Raw genomic sequence first — 22,695 nt, forward strand, 5'->3', positions numbered from 1 at the left:
GCATATTAGAATGATTTCTGAAGGATCACTGAAGACTCTAGTTTTTTTTTTAAATCATATTTTACAACATTACGGTTTTTACTGTATTTTTAATCAAATAAACATAGCCTTGGTGAGCTTAAGACACTTAAGTCCTGCAATGAAATGTCATTAAACATTGTTATTGTGACTTTTTTTGTGCACAATGTATAGCATGCATACTTTTTGTTGTTAGGCTGGTTTCGTTTTTCTCATTATTATCGGTCACTTGAGAACTGCTGTTGTTTGACGTTATGACCTCATAGTTGATGTCATTATGTGTCTGTTTTGTATTTATGCAAGTGCACTTTTCATGCTTTTTTGTTTTATAGCCCACAGTTTGCACATATTTTAGGTAGAGAAAAAGTTATAGACAGACAGACAGACAGACTTAATAGATAGATAGATGGATAGATGGATGGATGGATGGATGGATGGATGGACGGACGGACGGACGGACAGATAGATAGATAGATAGATAGATTAGTTGGCAGTTGTTTGCAGTGCTGCTGTTGAAGTGGTGTGTAAGTGGGTTTCTGTAAGCGAACATGTGCAACAAAATGTGGCAAATAAAGTGAGAGATGTACGAGACATTAAGTGTCGTTCCACTTTGCAAGTGTTTTTCCACTTGTGTGAATGACGGAGCTTTACTTTTGGAATTCCGCAATGGAATCGTCGTCAGAAGAGCAGAACAGCAGCAGAACTGTCTGTCTGTTTGCCCACAGGCCGACATGTACACAACACGGCCAACTGATGACACTAAAACAACTCCTGATAACATCAGCAAACGGCAGTCACCTGCTCAGCTAAGGGAAATGGAAAAATCAGCAGTACAAACAGGGTGAGAGCATGTGTGAGCGTGTTTGTGTGCCAATTCCCTGAGTGAGGCCAAAAGCAGGAAGTATCTCTACAGCTGTCTTTGAAACAGGAAGCTACTCTCTGAGAAGAGCTTTCTCAAGGCCTGATCGGAGAGGCGTGACAGGAAGCCCCATCAAATGACAGGAAGTGAAGTCTGGAGAAAGGAAGTGGGCTGTGGAGCTTCGGCTCCAGTAAGTCTGGGCCCTAAAGCGAGGGAGGAAAAGAGTGAGAGAGAAAGATGCTGGGCGTAGTGATGTTAGCGGCAGCTGTTCCCACACTGCCAGCTGTGAGTTATTATTTGCCGCCACATAAAAATACACTGGCACCAGTCGGGCAGTCTCCTGTCGCCATAGTGCTAGTCTCTCCAGTGAAGAACAGATGTGTGACAGCACACAGCCATCGGTCTGTTGTTCTGTTAGTACACAAAAAGAAGCACATTTTTCATCACATACAGAATTTTTGGTCTTATTTGTGTGCTTTCATCGCCGTCGTATAGTTTATTGAGTCGAAGAAAACAATGGTCATAAAAATATATATTTGTGAACTAATTAAGCCAAAGACACGTCCTGGTGCGTATTTACAATGCCTTAAAACACATGCTAGTGAATGACTCTTTTACACTCCCCTCAAGTTCGTAAAAATGTCTTTAAAGCTTATGTCACGGACCGTAGCATATGCTTAAAACATTGCAAGGCTAACCGTGTCTGTTTCGAACACTTAGCATACAGAGAATAAGGAAATAGCTGCTTTGCATTAAAATAAGATGTATCAACTCAGATAAGTAGGTGCTAATTTGTGTAGCGGCAGCTGACATGAATACAGTGGCAGCGCCATTGTGCGTTAAGGGTTGTGACCACAAACGTGGCCGCAAAGGCTGCGTACTCGTCCTTAGTTGGTTATGGACTTCCTTCTTCAGTAGCAGAGGTGCTAAGTGTACTTCTTCTTGCTAATGGCTCGCGACCCTCCTGGAAAGGAAACAGATCTGGAGACAATAGCCTGTTACAGTTATCACACTTTCTGAGTGGCACCAGCAAGTTGAACCTTTAAAACTTTTCACCTACTGTAAAGGGCTTTGTGAGGCAGTGCTTCCTTTCATTAAGGATGCATCAGGATGCTAATGGATCATTAGCACTTTTAACACCGGCCCTTGAACCTCAGGACTTTGAGTCTAAGTCTAAATTCAAGTAAAAGTCAACGTTTTATTTGTCAAATGCAGCAAACCGCAGTACCTGATGACGAAGTAGTTATTCTGCTAGGTTCTTTGAGCAATAAAAAAAAATCTATAAGTAATAATTATACAAATATAATATTTGAATACAATTAATTACTAATATTTATAAATAATACGTATGTATTTGCTTTATATTATTTTTTATTATATGATATATATGATTAGACTATGTATATGAAAAAATGGCTTCATATTTAATTATTACATTTATATAAAATGTTGTCAATGTAATAAATTCTGTAATAAAATCACTCTGAATGATCCTATTTATTGTTTATATATTTATATTATATATATAATTATATTATGTATAGTTTATATTATGTATATAATTATTTATTTATAATTTATTTTAATATATTAAAAATGAAAAAAAAAATATTATTATTATGTGTGTGTGTGTGTGTGTGTGTGTGTGTGTGTTTATTCTGTATGTTTATAATTTAGATAGATTTTTATAGTTATAATTATTTATTTATAATTTATTTATAAATTGTTTCTTCGTAGTAACAATTTTTATATTTAATAATTAACTCAACTCAACTCAAACTGTATTTATAAAGCACTTTCAACACCACGACTGGATCGTGAAAATTAAGTTTGAATGCTCCTTTTTTGTTAATTATAATATATATATATATATATATATATATATATATATATATATATATATATATATATATATATACTGTGTGTATATCATTTATATAGATTTTTATATTTATAATTATCGATCATTTATTTGTATATATTAAAAAATTAAAACATCATATTTAGTTATTAAACATTGTTATCGCAAGACTTTGTTATTAAACATTGTTATTGCCAGGTTGTTTTTTATTAGCATAATAACTTGAATATGGCAGAGATTAAGAACTGAATTAATAACTAATTTCCACACAAAACTACAAATTTATAACAAATGCTGATCAAATATTCTCTTACATAGAATATCAGTATCTCCAACTATGTAAATTAGCAAGACCTCCTTTGTTTTGATTATTGCATTTACAAAGGTTAAATTTCATTTGGACAGGGTGTGCAGAGAGCAAATAAAGTGGTAAGTAATGGTTTCTCAGTAAAGTCTTATTATTCGTTTAAAGGCGCCACATTTCATGTGACCTTTTCATGTTATTAAGATAGCAAACTGAAAAACAATACAATGCCACAAGGACAGACAATCTGAGGTAGCTTTTACATTACTGCGACTGATTGGCATTAGCTTGCATCTGCGCAGACAAAACACAGCTCCCACAGAAACATCGCAGACATAATTCAGCACAGTTTTATCACTACGTTCGATATTATATCACATTGTGTTGCACTTCCAGAGGGTGCACACAGAGACGCACACAGACACGCATCTTGGCTGATAGAAACATGGATCCCTTCTGCTCCTGGTTGTACATCTTACAGAATCTCAGGAATGGCACTGATTTTGCGTCTCTAACTTTGGTCATTTCAAACTCATTTTGAGCAGAGGCTTTGATCACCTCACACAGCTGCCCTGAACCACTTTCATTGCTCTCACAATAGAAGAAGAGTGTTTTTCTGCAGAAGAAAGGCTGGGGTTTAGTTCCCAAAGAAAGCTGAAGTTTAGCTCCTTCACTTTCTCAGCATTGTTATGCTAACAGGGCCAGGGCTAAAGAAACATCCCATTAGCATGTGAAGAAGAGCCCACATCTGAGAGGAGACCTTCCAGAAAGACAATCTCCCATTCCTCTCTCTCTTTCACTTATTCATTCACTCCTTCTCATTCAGCTCTGATCCTTCACTCTCCTTGTTCCTGTCTTTCAGGCTTTTATTGTTGTGTGTTTCCAAAGATCCTCCATCTGTTTCCCTCTCAAAACGAGAAAGTGCATATGATTTCTTTTTGGAAACCTCTTTAAATATAGACTCTTAACGCTAAACATTATTTATTGGAAATCACATCGCAATGCTCTTTTCTGTAACTCGCGCTGTTATAGCAGCCCTAAATGTATCCTTCAGAGTCGGGATGAATTCATCACGTATATGGCAACAGCGTGTGGCTTAACTGGTGACAGATGTGCAGATCCTCAACACGGGCCGAGTCTGTGTGTGCGTTCAAACGTGCACGTGTCTAAATCACGATAAGTATGACCACACCGATTTCTGTCTCGTACTAAAACTCCATCCGTCTTATAACGCACAGCCAGAGTAAATATATATGTTTAGATGCCATATTGAGCCCAGAGCTGTTGGATTGCAGACATATGGTTCTGCTGAAAAGCAGAAAGCTATCTAGGTCACAATGGGAAATATGAAACACATACTTCATAATGACAAAATACACCATTTAAAGGATTATCTATCAGGGTGTGCGAGCGTTTTTACTCACTTAGTTATACTTTGGGGACAAAACTGTCCTTGAAACTTAGCTAAATCCGACAAAAACTGACAAAAAATAAAATGTACCTAGGTGCATTAATATGTATATTAATAATATTTTATATTTATATTTTACTCTTTATTTAGAGGTAGTCTATAGTATTTACAATTATTACAATTACACTAGCAAAATTAAAGAAAAGGTATAAATAATCTATAAATAATTGATTTTATATATATATATATATATATATATATATATATATATAATTATAAGCAGTATGTAATCTATATTATATATATATATATATATAATTATAAGCAGTATGTAATCTATATCTACAGTATATATATTATGTAATATTTTGTATGTGTTATATGTGACCCTGGACCACAAAACCAGTCATAAGGGACGATTTTTTTAAATTTAGATTTATATATCATCTGAAAGCTGAATAAATAAGCTTTCCATGATGTATGGTTTTGTTAGGATAGGACAATATTTGACCAAGATACAACTATTTGAAAATCTGGAATCTGAGGGTGCAAAAAAAATCAAAATATTGAGAAAATCGCCTTTAAAGTTGTCCAAATGAAGTTCTTAGCAATGCATATTACTAATCAAAAACTAAGTTTTGATATATTTACAGTTGGAAATTTACATGAACATGATCTTTACTTAATATCCTAATGATTTTTGGCATAAAAGAAAAATCTATCATTTTGACCCATAAAATGTATTTTTGGCTTTTGCTACAAATATACCCTTGCTAGTTATGACTGGTTTTGTGGTCCAGGGTCACCTATATATAATTTATATTACATTAATTAAATTACTTACTATACTTTTTTCTCCATATATATGAAATATATTCCTTTAAAGGTTTCCCTTATAAGTGAGAGAAGTCTCTCTTTGAATGATCATACATTTAAAAAAAAAAGGTGCTCACATACTCTGGTCTGTATGTTGATACACAAGCTCACTGATACACAGTGAAACCGTGAAAAGTCCTACATTTGTGAACTAAAATGAACTGATATATAAAGGTCACAACAACTTGTCTATAGAAGTATCACATCAAAATCACACCATGCTCTGTCTGAGCTACATATATGCTCATTTATAAAGAAAAACAATGGCATGTCCTCATTTTGATCGCTAGGTAAACTTGTGAAGGTATCAATAAGCAGGCTGATTATCACTATGAGTGTATGATAAACAGTAGTGAGTGACGTGACACTCGGCCTGCTCTCGTCTCTAGAAACAGAAACTCCTGCCAGCTGTACAAAGAGTCAGAAGTGCTGCACAGGCCCATCTGCCAGAACACACACACATATGAAAGCCTGGAAACTCCAGAGTCACGGTGCTTGGCGTCTGCATGTGTGAGTGATGCTTTCAGTAAACACTGAGACAGCTGGGCTGTTGGTGAGCAGCTAAATTGTTGATTACAACATGTACCTGTGACTAGCGCTGTGGTGGAACTTAACATCACATCACGCTCGCTTAATAAGGAGCTGCATTGAGTCACCCACACATGCTTATGTATGGGAAGGGCAGGGAGGATGATTAAGTCCCGCACCTGCTGGGCTGTCAGGGCATTTCACTAAAGACACTTACACAGGCAGAGAAGGGGAATGAGGGAGGAAGGGAGGGGGAGTAAAAGAGGATATTTCCAGTGAAGGCAGAAGGAGGATGTTGTGAAATCATATTGTGTTTGTGGCTGCACAGCTGCAGCTTCATAGAGAGGGCCGGACTGAGCATGTGCAATCACGAGGAGTCACATACAGCAATGCTGACATTGCTTGATTGGGGACGGTATCACAGATAATGTGTGAACATGATATGACCTGTCAGCGTGGGAGGACTGCCAGTGGTGGAGGACACAGAGAGCTGCGCACATAAGCACATGCACCTTTCGTTTCCTGTAACTATTAGGCTCTGATCCAGCACATTCCTCCGTTTGGGAAGGAAATGCCTCACAGCTTCGGCCTCTCTGATGGTTCAAACCAGAGAAACACCCTGCACATTGACTTCTTTTGTTCTTGCTGACATATTTATGAAAGGTCTTGCAGGTGTTGAGGTCAACTATTCGTTAGTACAAATAATTAATAAAATATAACTCGAAATCAGCTAAATGTATGAGGTAGCATTTGTGTCTCCACAAATTCATTTATTTATCAATTCATTTGCTTTTTTTTTTTTACTTCAGGACATGACTCTGAAACTGAACGCTTGATGTTTGAAAATATACATTTGTAAATAATATGAAAAATATATAGTAGTTCATATAATTAACTTATTATAATTTATTGATTATATAATTTATTAATAATTAACATTGATATGTAGCCCAATTTATATAATTATTTTCAACATTTAATATAATATTTAATATAATTATGAATAATTAGAAACACTTTTATATGTATAATACAATAAAATATAGACATGTACGAAGTAGGTCATAATGGAAAATATGAAACATACTTCATAATGACAAATAATAATAAAAAAAATTATTATAATAATTAGTTTAATTTAGAGTTAGTCTGTGGTATTTAAAATGAGGAAATACTGCAATATTATACTAACAAAAGTATAAAATACATTTTAAAGTTAAAAGTAATTTTTATATATAGAAGGCTCTTATGTTGACCAAACCTGCATTTATTTTATTAAAATACAGTAAAAACAGCAATATTATGAAATATTATTACAATTCCAAATTAAAGTTTTTTTATCAGAATATATTATTATTGTCAATATATTATTGAATATATAATTTTTTTATTATTAATATTATTATTAAAAATTATGACAATACAACTTTCATCTAAATATATATTCACACATTTTTCTAAATTGGTGAATCTTTCCTTGTCATAAACCGCTAATGCGAACCAAGTAGTGCATGTTAAATTTGACCTGTGGGGTCTGTAACCACTGAAGCCATTTATGGTGAGATGGCCTCCAGAAACACAGTATAAGGGTGTATGAAGCCAAGCGTCCTTCCATGCAGGCGATGTGTGGTCCAGCTCCCCCAGGAAATGTGCGTGGGAGCCGTTTTGGTTGATGCCCGATCTAAAGACTAGTGCAACAGGTGGTGTATATGCATTAAGATAAATGCATGGCCTATTGTTGCATGTCTTTGTTCACAGTTGCGAGGTTGAGTGTGTGAATATACACTGTAAAAAAAATTCCATAAAATTTACGGTAAAAAAACGGCAGCTGTGTACAGTAGGAACATTTTAGGTTTTACGGTTTTAACTTAAATTTACAGTTAAATACCGTAATTTTATTAACTGATATAATGTTAATATTCCAACATATTGAAGTACTGAAATCTGTTTTGTACCTTTGTAATACACTGATAACCACCAAATGCAGGTGGTGATGAGAAAGTCACAAGATGAACCAAAGCCCATCTCAAGCAGCTTTTAAATAATAACATATATAGAAGGTGCACAGTGTCATTCATATAAACACTAAACACATTATGAAATATTATTACAATTCCAAATTAAAGTTTTTTTTATCAGAATATATTATTATTGTCACTATATTATTGAATATATTATTTTTGTATTATTAATATTATTATAAAAAATTATGACAATACAACTTTCATCTAAATATATATTCACACATTTTTCTAAATTGGTGAATCTTTCCTTGTCATAAACCGCTAATGCGAACCAAGTAGTGCATGTTAAATTTGACCTGTGGGGTCTGTAACCACTGAAGCCATTTATGGTGAGATGGCCTCCAGAAACACAGTATAAGGGTGTATGAAGCCAAGCGTCCTTCCATGCAGGCGATGTGTGGTCCAGCTCCCCCAGGAAATGTGCGTGGGAGCCGTTTTGGTTGATGCCCGATCTAAAGACTAGTGCAACAGGTGGTGTATATGCATTAAGATAAATGCATGGCCTATTGTTGCATGTCTTTGTTCACAGTTGCGAGGTTGAGTGTGTGAATATACACTGTAAAAAAATTCCATAAAATTTACGGTAAAAAAACGGCAGCTGTGTACAGTAGGAACATTTTAGGTTTTACGGTTTTAACTTAAATTTACAGTTAAATACCGTAATTTTATTAACTGATATAATGTTAATATTCCAACATATTGAAGTACTGAAATCTGTTTTGTACCTTTGTAATACACTGATAACCACCAAATGCAGGTGGTGATGAGAAAGTCACAAGATGAACCAAAGCCCATCTCAAGCAGCTTTTAAATAATAACATATATAGAAGGTGCACAGTGTCATTCATATAAACACTAAACACCATCATGGTAACACACATGAAACTGAAATAATGTAATAAACATTAATTTAACAACATTAGGTGTAACACACAACCCTAATATACAAAACTGATAAGAAAAAAATAAAAAGAAACATAGTTATTTCAACAACAAAACATCAAATTTGAAATGTAACGCAGGGAATTCTGGGAATGTCAGTTTATGGTTATTCACTGTAAATGATACGGTCTTTTTCCCTTCCAAAAACGGTATACTACCGTAAAATTAATGTCTAATACGTGTAATGTCCAGTTTTTCACCGTATATGGTAGGGGAATTTACCGTTAACCATTTAACAGGTTTTTACTGTAGCATTTTTACAGTCTTTTACCGTTAAATTCACGGTCATTTTTTACAGTGTAGGTAAGATGTGTCATTTAGATCTTCATGTGTTTTGTGAATATAAATTTGTGTGTGAGAATGTGTTTTGGGGGGGAGGGGGTCACGGCGGTCCCCTCCTGCCTGGTTGCCAAGCGAGCACCATATGGGCTGCCTGTTAGGGTGCAGCTGAGGTCTCTAGCCCGTTCCCAGAATTGAGATGGTAATGAGAGTGGCTCTCTTTAACTGGACACTGGACTCAAGCTGGAGCTGAGAGGAGACGCTGCCTTTCACTGCCTCCAACAGGCTGCGGGACAGCCCACCTCCGCAAGACGCAGCCCCTCCAACAGGGCCAAACCACCTGTTTGATTTTCTCATGAAGGGGTGCGGGGGGCAAGGCAAGAAAGAATAAAGAGAGCGGAAGAAAGCAGAGGAATGTGCTCTGTTAATTCTGTTCATGAGTGTCTCCTTCTCTTCATTCAACTTTCTCCAGAAACCCCCTCAGCAGCGCACACATACACACCAGAGTAATTTAGAATCTGTGCTCACAGATGTACGGCAGCAGAGGACGATGGTGTGAACGTACCACACACACAATGTTCACCCGTTCTCCTTTTGTTACTGTAACCCCCCGAAACAATGCAAAGAAGAAAAGAAGAATGTCAAAGAACTGGGGCACCTTCTGCTGCCTGTTGCATACAATTGGATTCCTGCAAGTCAAGCCTGGTAGATACATGTGTGTGTGTCCAAGTGTATGGCGTTGCTCGGGTCTGGCTGTGGGAAAAGAGATAGCGTCACTGTATGTGTGTGTGTGTGTGTGTGCAGGGGACACATTCGTGTACCGTGAGAATGCCCAGGGGAGGAGATGGGATGCATCCTTTGCATCCAGATTGTAACCTCATTCATTTCCATTCCCGTGCATTCCTATGGACTCTCAGGCTTGTTCACAGAAAAACTTCTGATTGTGTTGAAAACTGCACAAAAATTGTTTAGTATTAGATCTGTTTGTTTGTTTGTGTTTACTTATTTGTTTTTGTGTGTGTATAACTGTGTTTGCCTGACATTCTGTGTTATTTGTATTATATGTATACAACTCAACATTGCAGAAAAACAAGTTTAAGTATATGGCCAAATGTAAAATTAGGGGTTTCGATATAATTTATGCAAAAAATGCAGATGCTTAACTATTTCTAACATGCATTTTTTTTAAGTCTCCTAAATCGGAACAACTAATTTTGTGCTTAATATGTGGAAGTAGTGTTGAGGTCCAACTAAAGATATACTTAAGTATATTTGATTGTGCTTAAATGTCTTAAATATAAATATATTGAGTGATAATATACAGATATCATACAACCCTTATTAATAGTGACATTAAAACACATTTTAGGCATAATATTAAGAAATGTGCATTGTGCAATAAAGAAATAGTCCAAATAAAGTTGAATTGTGTTTTTTTTATATCAGTAAGTCTTGAGTGATATGTCAGTAAATATGTTAATTGATTACTTAGTAAGAAATAAATGTATTTTAAATAAATGATAGCATAGGGGTTTTTTTTACTAGGGTGAAATTGACAGAGTATTCCACTCTTGTGGGAATTGGCTGAATTTACATTTTGTACCTACATAAAACAGGTGAGAGGTTGAATTTTAGCTGTATTATATTTAACAGCCCAGCCCTGCCATATGGCAGATGGGCAGCTGAAGTGATCCAGGCAGCTTCAGGCAGTGAGTGTACACTTTTAAACTTACAGGCAAAATGGCTGATGAGCTTCACTTGTATTAAAGCTGCAGGCTAAACACCTGTGCGGAGGGTGTATGTGTGTGTGTGAGAAACACAGGGTGAGTGTGTGTATTTTAGGGTGTGGCTAACTGCCTTGGCTCTGTGGACAAACAGCCTCACAGCAGCACCTGATACATGTGAGTTTCTGGTTACCTCTTTCTGATGTGATTTCAAACCTATTTACACTTTAATAAAGGAATGAAACCAGTGAGTCAAAACCAAACAATTCTTGCCTGCAGACTCAATTGCCTCACTGCCTTCTGCCATTCCTCGCACCTGTTGATCCCGAGGCTTACGAAACGGTCGCAAACATTTCTTAAATATGACGTCGTCCCCACAGTCGAGCAAGTCAGCTTTTATATGCATGAACAAAACATGATGATTACCAACATAATTCAAAAACAATCACTAATTGTGTCTTAAAGGAATATACTGGGTTCAGTAAGGTTAAGCTTAATCGACAAGCTTAATTGTGGTACAATGTTGATAACCACAAAAATACCACAGAAAAAAAGGCAAAACCTAGGTTAGGGTGAGGCACTTACAATGAGATTTTAAAGTCTCCAAGAAACATGACTCTTAAAATGCATGCATTTCTGCAAAATAAATTATTATTTGAGCTGTAATGTTGTTCTCATCATTTTTATGGTCATTTTAGGTGTTAAGTCTTGTAAAATCATACATAACTTCTCATCAAAAGTGTTAGTTAGCATTTTTCACACTAAAATCATGTTAACACATATTGTTTCCACAGCTTTACTATTGAAACAGTGAGTATTTTAAGATTTTCAGAGTGGCCCAATTCACTTTTTATTTTTGTGGTAGTCAACATTATCCCACAAGTACCCAGAATATTCCTTTAATGACCATACAAGTCGAATCAAAGTATCTTGAGAGTGCCGTACCACCCAGAGGGGAACGATCTTACAATCCACAATAATCCAGATTACATAGATGCAATGCTGAAAACAAAAGAGCTGGAAAGGTCTGTTCAGCGTCAACGCCGGCGGCCATTTATCAGAACCATCAACGGGTTTCATTCTCAGGCGACTGGCACAATACGCTCTGACAAACAGGAGGGCTTCCCATTCTTTGAGACTGCCACTGGGAAAATGGATTTGAGGAATTAACCTTAGTGTGGAGCTGAAGAGGAGAGAGCAACCAGGCTTCAGTATTGTCCCCTTTTCTCTGAATAGGGCTTTGTGAGGGAAGCACAGCTGCCACCATCATCACACCCATCTTTGGGCCGTACTTTCTTAAAGTATCCAGATGGGTTCTGAGGTATTTTCGCACATAGAGGTATGTGGAGGAAGTCAGGAGATCTGAGCACACAAAGATCTATTAGGTGCAACCCGACCATACTATAAGCAACAAGCTGCGACAAGTTGCGGGACCGTGAATAGTTGCTGATGGCACCTTTTTTGACAGCTCCATACGGTAACAGAAATAGCGCTGCACCTGACACACAGGGGGCTCTGGGTTTAGAATAGAACGAGCAGAAGCTCTCCAGAGGGTCTCTGGCTAAATGGCCTCTGTCCCTCTCCCCTGCTGGTGGTGACAGCTGCCCGGTAGTTAGGGTCTTCCCTCCAAAACTTGGCCATTATACCCCAGCTGTGAGCAGCTGGTCTCCCATAAACACACACACACACACATCCTCTGGATCTGCCTATTCAATTGCAATGTGATGTAAATGAGGGCAAGGCGAGAACATCATTCAGCTTTTCTTGTTTTGAGGTGGGACCAGAGTCATCTAAACATCTTTAACGATCAACTTCTATCCACCTGGAGTGATTTTAAGACTTTTGAATGCACATTTAAAAAATCATGTAATGCAGAAAAAGGTGCAGTCACATTAGTGAAATTCATTAGTGTCAATAGAGTAGCTTAGGGTGATCATACGCCCTCTTTTTCCAGGACATTTCCTTGCCAGGATTTCTTAATTGCCTAAAATGGATTTGTTTTCATAATGACATGCTCTTTACAGTCCTTGTACATTATGTACACGTATTTGCATCTCTTTGACTGTTCCCTGTAGATCCCGCTTTCTCACACACTGTGAGCCGGGATGTTATTGGTCAACCTACTTTTCAATCATTACCTCCAGCAAGTATGAAAATAGGAAAACAAAGGCAAAATCTGGATATTTTATGGTCACCCTAGTGTAGCTCACACAGAAATCACTTTCAAACTAAGTAGCTTTCTGTTGGCCAGCGCAGCGAATCCACAAAGAACTTGAAACCGTTGCAAAATCTGCGTAGGGACCGCGTGGGTTCCTATTATAATGACTGGATTTGGCCAGCAGAAATTCGCCAAATAGTGGCAAAAGTGACCGCAGCTTTAGTGTCCACTTTGTATATGCTTTGTTTACAACGCACAGACCGGACGTTACCACCACTTGGGTTCTATCAGAAGCTCTGCCTTCTGTTGTTTTTCGAGGATGTTAATATGGTGCTGTCTGGTTGCATTTATTACCCCACTAACAGCACAAAACAAACGTCTGTTCCCAGAAGATGACACAGTCACAGATTAACTCGAAGAAGGAGAGCTGTCGCCAATGAGCATGAGAAAAAAGAAGGAGGAAAACAAAATCTGTTTGTGTGCGCGGGGGGTGGCGGGGGGCATCCAGGGGACAGAAAGAACTCAGACATTATTAGATTTGCAACAAGCCGCAACACTGCTGCCCTTTGTGTCCCAACCTCCTCCCCCCTCCCATCCCGTGCGCCTCCCGAAGTCCAAAGCTTGTCTCCTCCCTCTCCGTAACCCTGGCTCTCCTGTCCCATCCCTTCCCAGAGGTCCAAGTCCTCTCCAGGCAATCTCCAATGAAGTGGAAACGATCCCGGGACACAATGCCCACTTTCTGAATGGGGCTTCAGCATACCACCGGTATGTTGGCTCTGTCACCAGCAGATGGGGAGCTAATTAGGAGCCATTAAGGCACTTTGATAGTGTGTGTGGTAGCCAGGCGGAGAGTGTGGAGTGTGAAAGTATGTGGCAAGTGGGGACACCGGCATTCACAAGCTGCTACAGCAGCTTCAAAAAGCATGTTATATGTCAGGACCGTTGACATATCATCAGGACCGAGACATTATGATGTCAAACAAGTGTATCTGACAATATCTAATAAATGCAAAGTGGAACTGGATTTTGTATTTTCAAAGTAAAGTCACGATGTAACAAAAGTAGCAGTAGATCTTTTTTTTCTGTATAGTGTGATATACATCCGAGTTGTACAAATTATTGAAAAGAATAAAATGTAAAGCAGGCCTTCATTCTGTACATCGGTTGTTGATTGGATAGAGGAAGATTTATTGCGTTATTTATGCATCCAAAATGATTGATCCAGTTATGACATTTTGATAAAGAATTACAAAGTCAAAAAAAAAATCATGGATGAATCACAATAAGAGCAATACATGCTATTTGAAAATAGCAATAACATGCTTTTTGAAAAAAGATAGGATAAAAATAGAAAAGCTCAAATTGTAAAAAAAAAAGCATCAGCCAACTGCAAAATGTAATGACTTTGCTTTTCGGCTGACATTGCTTAGGCCTCACTTAGGCCTCAGTATATTCCACCATATTCTGTTTGAAAATCTCCAAATAGTTAAATAGCAAAAGTTTATTATTTTTGGCTTTTAACGGCCACCATCCAATCAATTCAAATAAAATCAGTTTTATTTGCTCTTTTTGTTGTGCTACTACTGACACAAGACAGCAAAGGAGGAAAATTGGCAAATAAAATCAACAACTGTAAAACAAAGCAACTGCATAATTTAGTCTGCTGCAATGCACTCTGGGAGTCAGTGAGTAGCTATACTAAGTCATGCGTAAACCTAAATGAACTGATCAAGTACCTCCTACAGTTCTTTTTTAGTTACTAGAACTCTAGAGGGAATGATTATTGTAATGGTGAGTTAAAAAAAAAAACACATTTTAGGAAAATCAACATCAATTTATGAAGTTAGCTTATGTGATGTTCTCTCAGATATTTCAGTTGTATTGAAAAGTCAGCATTCAAGATGACTTTGGGAAACGAGTAAATGCAACTAGTGAAAGATAACTGCAGACATGGAGGAAATGGATGAAAAGTCTATTAAGACTCTTTTTCTTTTATTTTTCTTCTGTTGTTATGTTGCACATTAGCAACATATTAGTGCACTGCTGCCTCTCACTGGTGTATTAATGTCATTGGTTCATCTGTGGCTACTTGAATATTTTAAGTAAGTGTCACTCAAAACAGTAAGTAAATTGTTTTATTTGCCTTGAAAGTAGCTGTAACTTAATAAAACCTAGTAAGTATAACAACTAAGTAAAGATAACTAATTAAATCTAAATAAGGTCAGAAATACATCATCCTACAGAAGTCAAATGTGTTGTGAAAAGCTATTCCATTGACTTTATGTCATAGTATGACTCACAAAAGCTAATTAGGTCATTTTATGTCTGTTCCTAGTGAACTGTATTGTCTTATTGCACTTTGCATTGAACACTTCCTTTCTCTGTCTACTGCTTTGTGTAGCTGTGATGTTGTGAATTAAAGAGTCCATAGCCAGCTGATGACACGGCACAGAACACTACAACCTTGTCAGACAGCGATCACATGACTTCTGACAGGATGTGATTCCCTCGAGGACAATTATCTGAGGCCACTCTTCCCATGAGACGGAGAAGTCAAAGATACATGCAGATGCTACAAGAAGAGCATTCACACTCATCCCGCACCAGATTGTTCTGCTGTATAACATATTGTGAGAACTAACCAGCCATAAATCAAATCAGGGTAGAATCAGGACAAGGACAGCTTATATAAATGATTTCTATTGGGTTCACCATTTAAAAAAAGAAGCTTTATATTACACATTTCAAACAAAGAGTTGCCTATCTGTGTATTAAACCTATAGGCACACTAGATGCAGATAAAACAGATGGCAAATAAAAACGAGCGATTGCTGTCCAGTGGTCAGCATATGAGGCCATCAAACAATAAAGCATATATAATTTGTAAATTTTCTTTGAACTTCCTTTCTCTGCTTCTAAGAATATGTTTTGTATTTTACCAAGAGTTCATAAGGGTGTGCGAGTGTGTCAGGGGGATGTTACACTCTTTGCCTCTCTTTGCCTTGATGTGCAGTAAACAGGCTTTGGAGAGCCCAGCTGTGAGGGCTTATTGTTGGAGTCGGTAGGAAGTGCTGATAGCTTGCGCAGCTGAACAAAAGCGGGATGAGCGAGTGGAGGGGCGCTCCAGACTCGTCGGCTCCAGCCGAGGTTCTCTCTCACAGTCCCGATACTGCACTCCCATTGTTCAGCTCCTCCTCCGCCTCCCCTCAACCCCGCTCAGCTGTGACCGAGCCAGAAACGCTCCAGTCCCTCTAAACTCCTGCAGGATGTACAGCTAGCCTATGTGTACGAGCCATCGGTCAAAAATCACGTGCATTTAGGCATTCTTTTGAAATACAAATATTATGAATGCATTTTTTACACATTGCAACTTTATTAGGATATTTAAATCACGAAGGTATTCTCTGTTTTATCATTTTCTTGTCACAACAAAATGGCTTTCTGCACGTAAAATGTGTATTTCTTATTTTCCAAGTATTAAAATAATTGTATTATTTTTTTAAGAAATAAATATAAGCATTAAAAAAGTTAATGTTAAAATGTAATGTATACGTGCGATTAAAAATAATCACTGTTATATTCGAAAACGGTTCATTTACTTTCTTAAAATTGCGTTTAAATAAAAGGGTCCCTGGAATCTAAAAGAAAAAAAACCTCTGGCTCAATAGGCTATTTTTCACTTTGTCTCTCACTTTTGTGTCTTTACAAGAGTGTTTCGGGACGACAATGGCAGTTTGCAGGTGCGCGGCGCGGTAATCGCATCAGAGGTTTGAAGTGATAAATGAGCGCTGACCAGTTTGTTCTCAGGATTCCGCAGCGCGCGCAGGTGAATGGGGGAGAGTGGAGGGATGCGAGCCTGTTGTTTGTTGTTGCTATAGAGACCGCCCGCTCGGCGCCAGGCTGACAGGCGTCAAGGCTCGAATGAATGGGTGACGTCACGGCGCTGGCGCCCGGCAGTCTGCTTGGGTTTGTTTGGACAATCTGGGGGAAGAATCAGAGCACAGCAATGCAAAGTTATGTGAGTGAGTGTGCGCTCAAGGCGACGCGCACATATGAAGGAATTTGGAAGTTTGCGCGAGGAAACGCATTCAAAGAAAGACAATGAGACGATCTTTGGTGCATGGAAAATAAACAGAAAGAGACACATTTGAATACAAATGGGATTGTGGCAAGACTCGATTGCACAATAAACCTCAGCACTATACAAGTGGTGCACTTAATGTTGGTTAATGGACTATGCCTATTTTATGTGCATACAAAATTGTTTAAAGCTGGTGAAAAAGTAATGATACTTATCATTAACAGTAGCCCAGCATGTAAACTTACAATTAGGCAACAGTTCACAATAAATGTCTTGTGTATTGAAACATGGAATCTCATATCATGCATTGTTGCACCACGACTTTATACGATTTTATTCAAACCACAAAACAAATATTTGATATTAAGCAACGATTTATTAATGTATAACTTTTTGGTTTAAAATGCATTGTAAAAGCTTAATGTCAGTGAAGATTTAGAATATTATTAATATTTTAAAAACATTTGTTGGTGAAATAAAAGCCACTGTGGCATAACTAAAACGCATTAAGCCATTTTGTTGTCATGTGACAATAAAATAATCCCAGAGATGATCCTTTAGTCACTCATGATGTCAAGGTCATTAAGTTAAAAGAAAAGAAAAAAGATGTTTCGTTCAGGTTGTTATTGTCCAACAAATTCATACTGTATTATTGTTATTATTAGCTATTATTATTATTATTTTAACTTTAAAATGTGTTATGCTGGCCGAATATTCACGCACATGTGTTCAAGATGCACAATTTGCCCAGTAATAACAGAAATGTCTGTGACAGGTAAATGGATGGAAACAAAGATGCTGATTAAACATTTTACAGTGTGCTTTGTTTCTTAAAGCAGCCCACATACGAAGAAAGCTTGTTTCATTTGAAAGTAATAACTGTTGCCTGTTGATCCTCGACCACCCCCACACACCGCTAGATCTGTCTGCTTCACCTGTGGAGTGCACAGACAACTGGATACCCACAGATCATTCGCAGAAGACACACATTTGTTTCCATTTGTAACACCATCCCCCAAGTATATTGTAACTGCGATAACAGAGCCGCGCCGTCATTGGCTGAGCGAGCGAATCCGGTGAAACCCTATTGGCCCAAGCCTGCAAACACGAGCGTTTGGTGACGCCCACAAGCGCCGACATCCTTTAAATAGCGACCAGTTCGCCTCCGTAAGCATGTGGTGAACTGTCATCGCACTCTCGACGCCTCAACACCCTGAAGGAGTACGAGCGTATCGCCTCAGCTCATCTCTTTGACTTAACCGTCAACCTTTACAGCCAAAATGAAAGTTGTGGGACCTACCTGCGCGCTGAAGAGCAGCAAAGTTGGAGGGGAAGATGTTGTCCGCTGCCTCTCCGACCAGAGCCTGGCCATCTCCAAATGCAAGATCCCGCTGCTGGACGAGCAGATGACCATGTTTCTTCAGGACATGAACAGCTGCTACAGCAAACTGAAAGAGCTGGTGCCCACGCTACCGACCAACAAGAAAGCCAGCAAGATGGAGATCCTGCAGCACGTTATTGATTACATCTGGGACTTGCAGGTGGAGCTGGAAAGCAAGAAGAACCAGAGCTCCGCTCCCAGAACTCCCCTCACGACTCTGAACGCGGAACTGGCCAGCATTTCTGTTGAGGTAAATATTCAAATATATAGTGTATGATATTTTGCGCTCAAATAGATGACCTATTCATATCCAGCATACGTGTATGAATGACTCAACTCATTATGTGTCCTCTCTTGTCTTGCAGAACGGCTGTTCAGATGACCGAATCATGTGCCGTTAAAGTAGACGCTCCCGGTTTCACGTCAACCGAGCGAGAAGCATCGCGAGGAACGAACAAGGTGCGGATGGAGCAGAACCGCCGTGGCGCCTTGAACTGTGTTGTTGGGAGACTCTCCTTCTTCTGTTGTAGAGGAAAACCGCTTTCAGTGGAGAGTCACAAAACTGTCACGAGAAGTGAAGTGTGATGTTCTCTCTGAGATCTTCCCAAACATATCGATGTGTGTTAGCTGTGGAATCCATGGCGATTATTCACTTCTAATTCATGCATTTCCCATTCGGTCAAAGTTTCTCCAGTGTTTTGATAACTTTTTAGAAAAATGTCTATTTTGTTGTAAAGATTTCTCAGATTACTGAGCGAAAGAATGTATTGTATATTACAATGACAAACGATGTGAATGCCTTATTGTGTTTTTTACAATGTGTATATTGTGTTTTTTTTATTAAAACAAGAAAATAGACGTATTTCGGACTTGTTTGATCACTTTTGTGTGTGAGGGTGACTGAATGGACGTGAGGCTGAACTGAGAAAATGCTGTTTACTTTGTAATTCAAAAAAAAAAAAAAGTTCTACTGACATCTAAAAATAAGTTGGTCTCACAAGGTTAGAGGTCATCATTTAGCCTAGTTAACACATTAAACGTTAACATGTTACAACATGACAACACTCCCTCTGTATAGTTTCCCACATAGCCTAGGCCTACTACAACGAAAGCTTCTTTTAATAAGAACTTAGCGCATTTAAACATAGCGCCACACACCACAGCCAACTTTTCCACTAGAACAGCAAATAAAGCTCAACAGCAGGCGCTTTGAAAACAGCAGACAAAGGGAACACGCTTGTGTGGAATACTTCAAATTAATTTATGTAGCCATAAAGTGTCTTCCCTCCTAAATGAAGCAATTTTATGTTAATTCAGAGGCGTTTAGCCGAAGCACGTTTGTTTGTATAGGCCTACTGAAACTTCCCTCAGACAGACTTGACGGAAAAGTGATTGATAATCTGTAGGCTATATCAATTTTTAGTACATTCTTATGCTTATTGTTGTCATTGGATGCTACTTACGCTCTGTTAATAATGAGGTAGATGAAGACCATCTTTTTTTCAAGGATAAAGCTCGTTTTGTAGCTGTGAAGATGGACATTTTAGCCTCTTGCGCCGCTCTGTGGAAACACGGCGAACTTTATTTTCACCTCGTGCCAAACATGTACGCGTTGCTATTATTATTAGGCTAGCATTATAAAGACTTTCCATTGATTTATCACTAACAACTTTTGAGGTATTTAGGTTTTAATTCAATTCAATTACATTTAAAAGAAAAAAAGAAAGAAAAAGAGGCTGTGCTGGAAAGGATACAAATAATTAAATTCATATTTGGTCACGTTAGGCCACTTGAACAGTTTGGAGGTAGGCTAAATGATCAGAAAAACAGAAATAGCTTTTTCTTACTCAGTCTTTGTTTTATTTACAATCTAAAAAATGATGTACTAACTGTCAAAAACATAACCTGTTGATGTAGGTAGAGAGGAATATGATTCGAGTCTGTCAAATAGTGAAGAGTGCTTCAACGTTGCACTATATTCGGATATATTTTCTACAATATGGCCAGGTTTAGCCAAGATTATTATATATTTAACTAGAACTAAAACCATAAGAAAAAAATGTGTTACTTGAAATAAAGTAAACATTAACTTTAACATCAACTCATTTGAGTTAGTTCCCAGCATTTCTCATTTTCGTTTAGTTTAACTTGATGCACTAAAATAGCTCAAACTAACATTTAAAAACAGGCTGTAAAAACAACTAAAAGAAATCAATAGAACCACAAAATTACTTATAAATGAAAAAAAATGGAAAACACAAAAATTCCATATATTTAAAAACTATAATAGTGTCTCTGTAATACTTAAACAACACTGGTCTGTACACACAAGTTTACGGAGTTATCCAACTCTCTTTGAGTGATCTAGACTTTAGTTTTTATATACAGCTAGTAATAAATACTAAAAACTAACGTTAAACAAAAACCTCTTGCATTTTACCATTAAAAAAAGAGAAATTTTTTTTATACAGTTTTAACAAATTTATCTCACTTCTGGGTGCCCAAAATAAATAGACACACACACACACACACACACACACACACACACACAGCATTTCTCATTTTCGTTTAGTTTAACTTGATGCACTAAAATAGCTCAAACTAACATTTAAAAACAGGCTGTAAAAACAACTAAAAGAAATCAATAGAACCACAAAATTACTTATAAATGAAAAAAAATGGAAAACACAAAAATTCCATATATTTAAAAACTATAATAGTGTCTCTGTAATACTTAAACAACACTGGTCTGTACACACAAGTTTACGGAGTTATCCAACTCTCTTTGAGTGATCTAGACTTTAGTTTTTATATACAGCTAGTAATAAATACTAAAAACTAACGTTAAACAAAAACCTCTTGCATTTTACCATTAAAAAAAGAGAAAAATTTTTTATACAGTTTTAACAAATTTATCTCACTTCTGGGTGCCCAAAATAAATAGACACACACACACACACACACACACATAGGCCTGTCACGATAACAACTTTTTGTTGCGCGATATATTGCCCCAGAAATAATAGCGATAAGCGATATTATTGTCATTTTAAGGACCATTTTATACCACTGAATATATAATCATAATGTAACAGCATAATAATGCAAGAAGGCCTACACACTTCCAAATGACAACAAACTTTAAATTTTTAAGAATATTTAGATCATGGAAATTAAGTATCAAAATATTAGATGCCTTTAAAAACCTGAATAAATAATAAATAAACATTTTCTAACAAAAAGTGCAAAGGAACAATTGGAAAAAAAGAAAAACGCACAAAGAACTTGTATGGAGATTTTTCCATCTGCAGATTTTTCCCTGACCTTCTTTTCTCTGTAAATGAAGGGTGCACACTATTGCCGAAAAACACAATCACTACTCAGCAGTCAGATGTCCGTATGCACAAAGGCACAGATCCCTAAACAAGACCATATCTGCAGATGAAACTTTTTTTGTAGAAGCATTTTTTAAATTTGAACTAGCACCTTATGACTACACCACGTTATGTACGAGAAGAAGACACAGGCACAAGTGGAATGTACAAAACATGGTGACATTCATTTTTAAGTAAATATAATGGGCGATATATTGCGTAACCAAAAATGATTGCGGTCATGTACATATATTGCGCCATAAGTCGACATATTGATTATTGCGACAGGCAGAGAGAGAGGAATACATGTCACGTTTAAATAGAACTTTTATTTACAACAATATCAACATCAAGCAAAATAATTAAGTGTTTAAGTGTATACATCCTGTAAAATGTGAGCTTATCTTCCGTTCACACCCCTCAGTCAACCAGTTCTGAAAACACACCACAGTAACCTCAATTTCCAGGAATTATCATTTCAAAATATACTCTGTCACAATCAACAGTAACCTAGCGAAATTACCACAAATGATAGTGTTGCTTTCCTGAAAAGACTGATGTATTATTAGTTTCCCAACTGTATTTCATTCCCACATCTGGGAATCAGCACTATTTGAAGTCACTGATGGTAAAGACTGGACTAATGAAGCGGCCGAGGATCACTACACTACAGAGATACATGGATGAGCGCCTTTGAAGAATGGATTCCTTATTATTCGTACTTTTAAAAAGCACATCCAAGAGGCTCTTAAAAGCGGTTTAAGAAAAGTTTTAAAACGAGGTGTGTAGTTACAAGTTATAAGTCTTGGCAGTTCTGTAGATAATTCATAATCATCAAAATCTTACAAAACTTAAACTGAAGAGCGAATAAACCG

The 22,695-nt window shown here is 37.3% G+C and overlaps 1 protein-coding gene across 1 annotated transcript; it reads left to right on the top strand.

The window, feature by feature from the left end:
- Positions 1 to 18,219: 18,219 nt before the first annotated feature.
- On the top strand, positions 18,220 to 19,308 carry id1 (inhibitor of DNA binding 1, HLH protein). Its single transcript, XM_016278792.1, has 2 exons — positions 18,220 to 18,696; positions 18,812 to 19,308. Exons 1-2 carry the CDS (start codon positions 18,346 to 18,348, stop codon positions 18,845 to 18,847), a joined length of 387 nt encoding a protein of 128 aa, XP_016134278.1. The 5' UTR covers positions 18,220 to 18,345; the 3' UTR covers positions 18,848 to 19,308.
- The last annotated feature ends 3,387 nt before the right edge of the window (positions 19,309 to 22,695 follow it).

Source organism: Sinocyclocheilus grahami, unplaced genomic scaffold (genome assembly GCF_001515645.1).
Source record: "Sinocyclocheilus grahami isolate Dianchi unplaced genomic scaffold, SAMN03320097.WGS_v1.1 scaffold125.1, whole genome shotgun sequence".
Taxonomy (NCBI): Eukaryota; Metazoa; Chordata; class Actinopteri; order Cypriniformes; family Cyprinidae; genus Sinocyclocheilus; species Sinocyclocheilus grahami.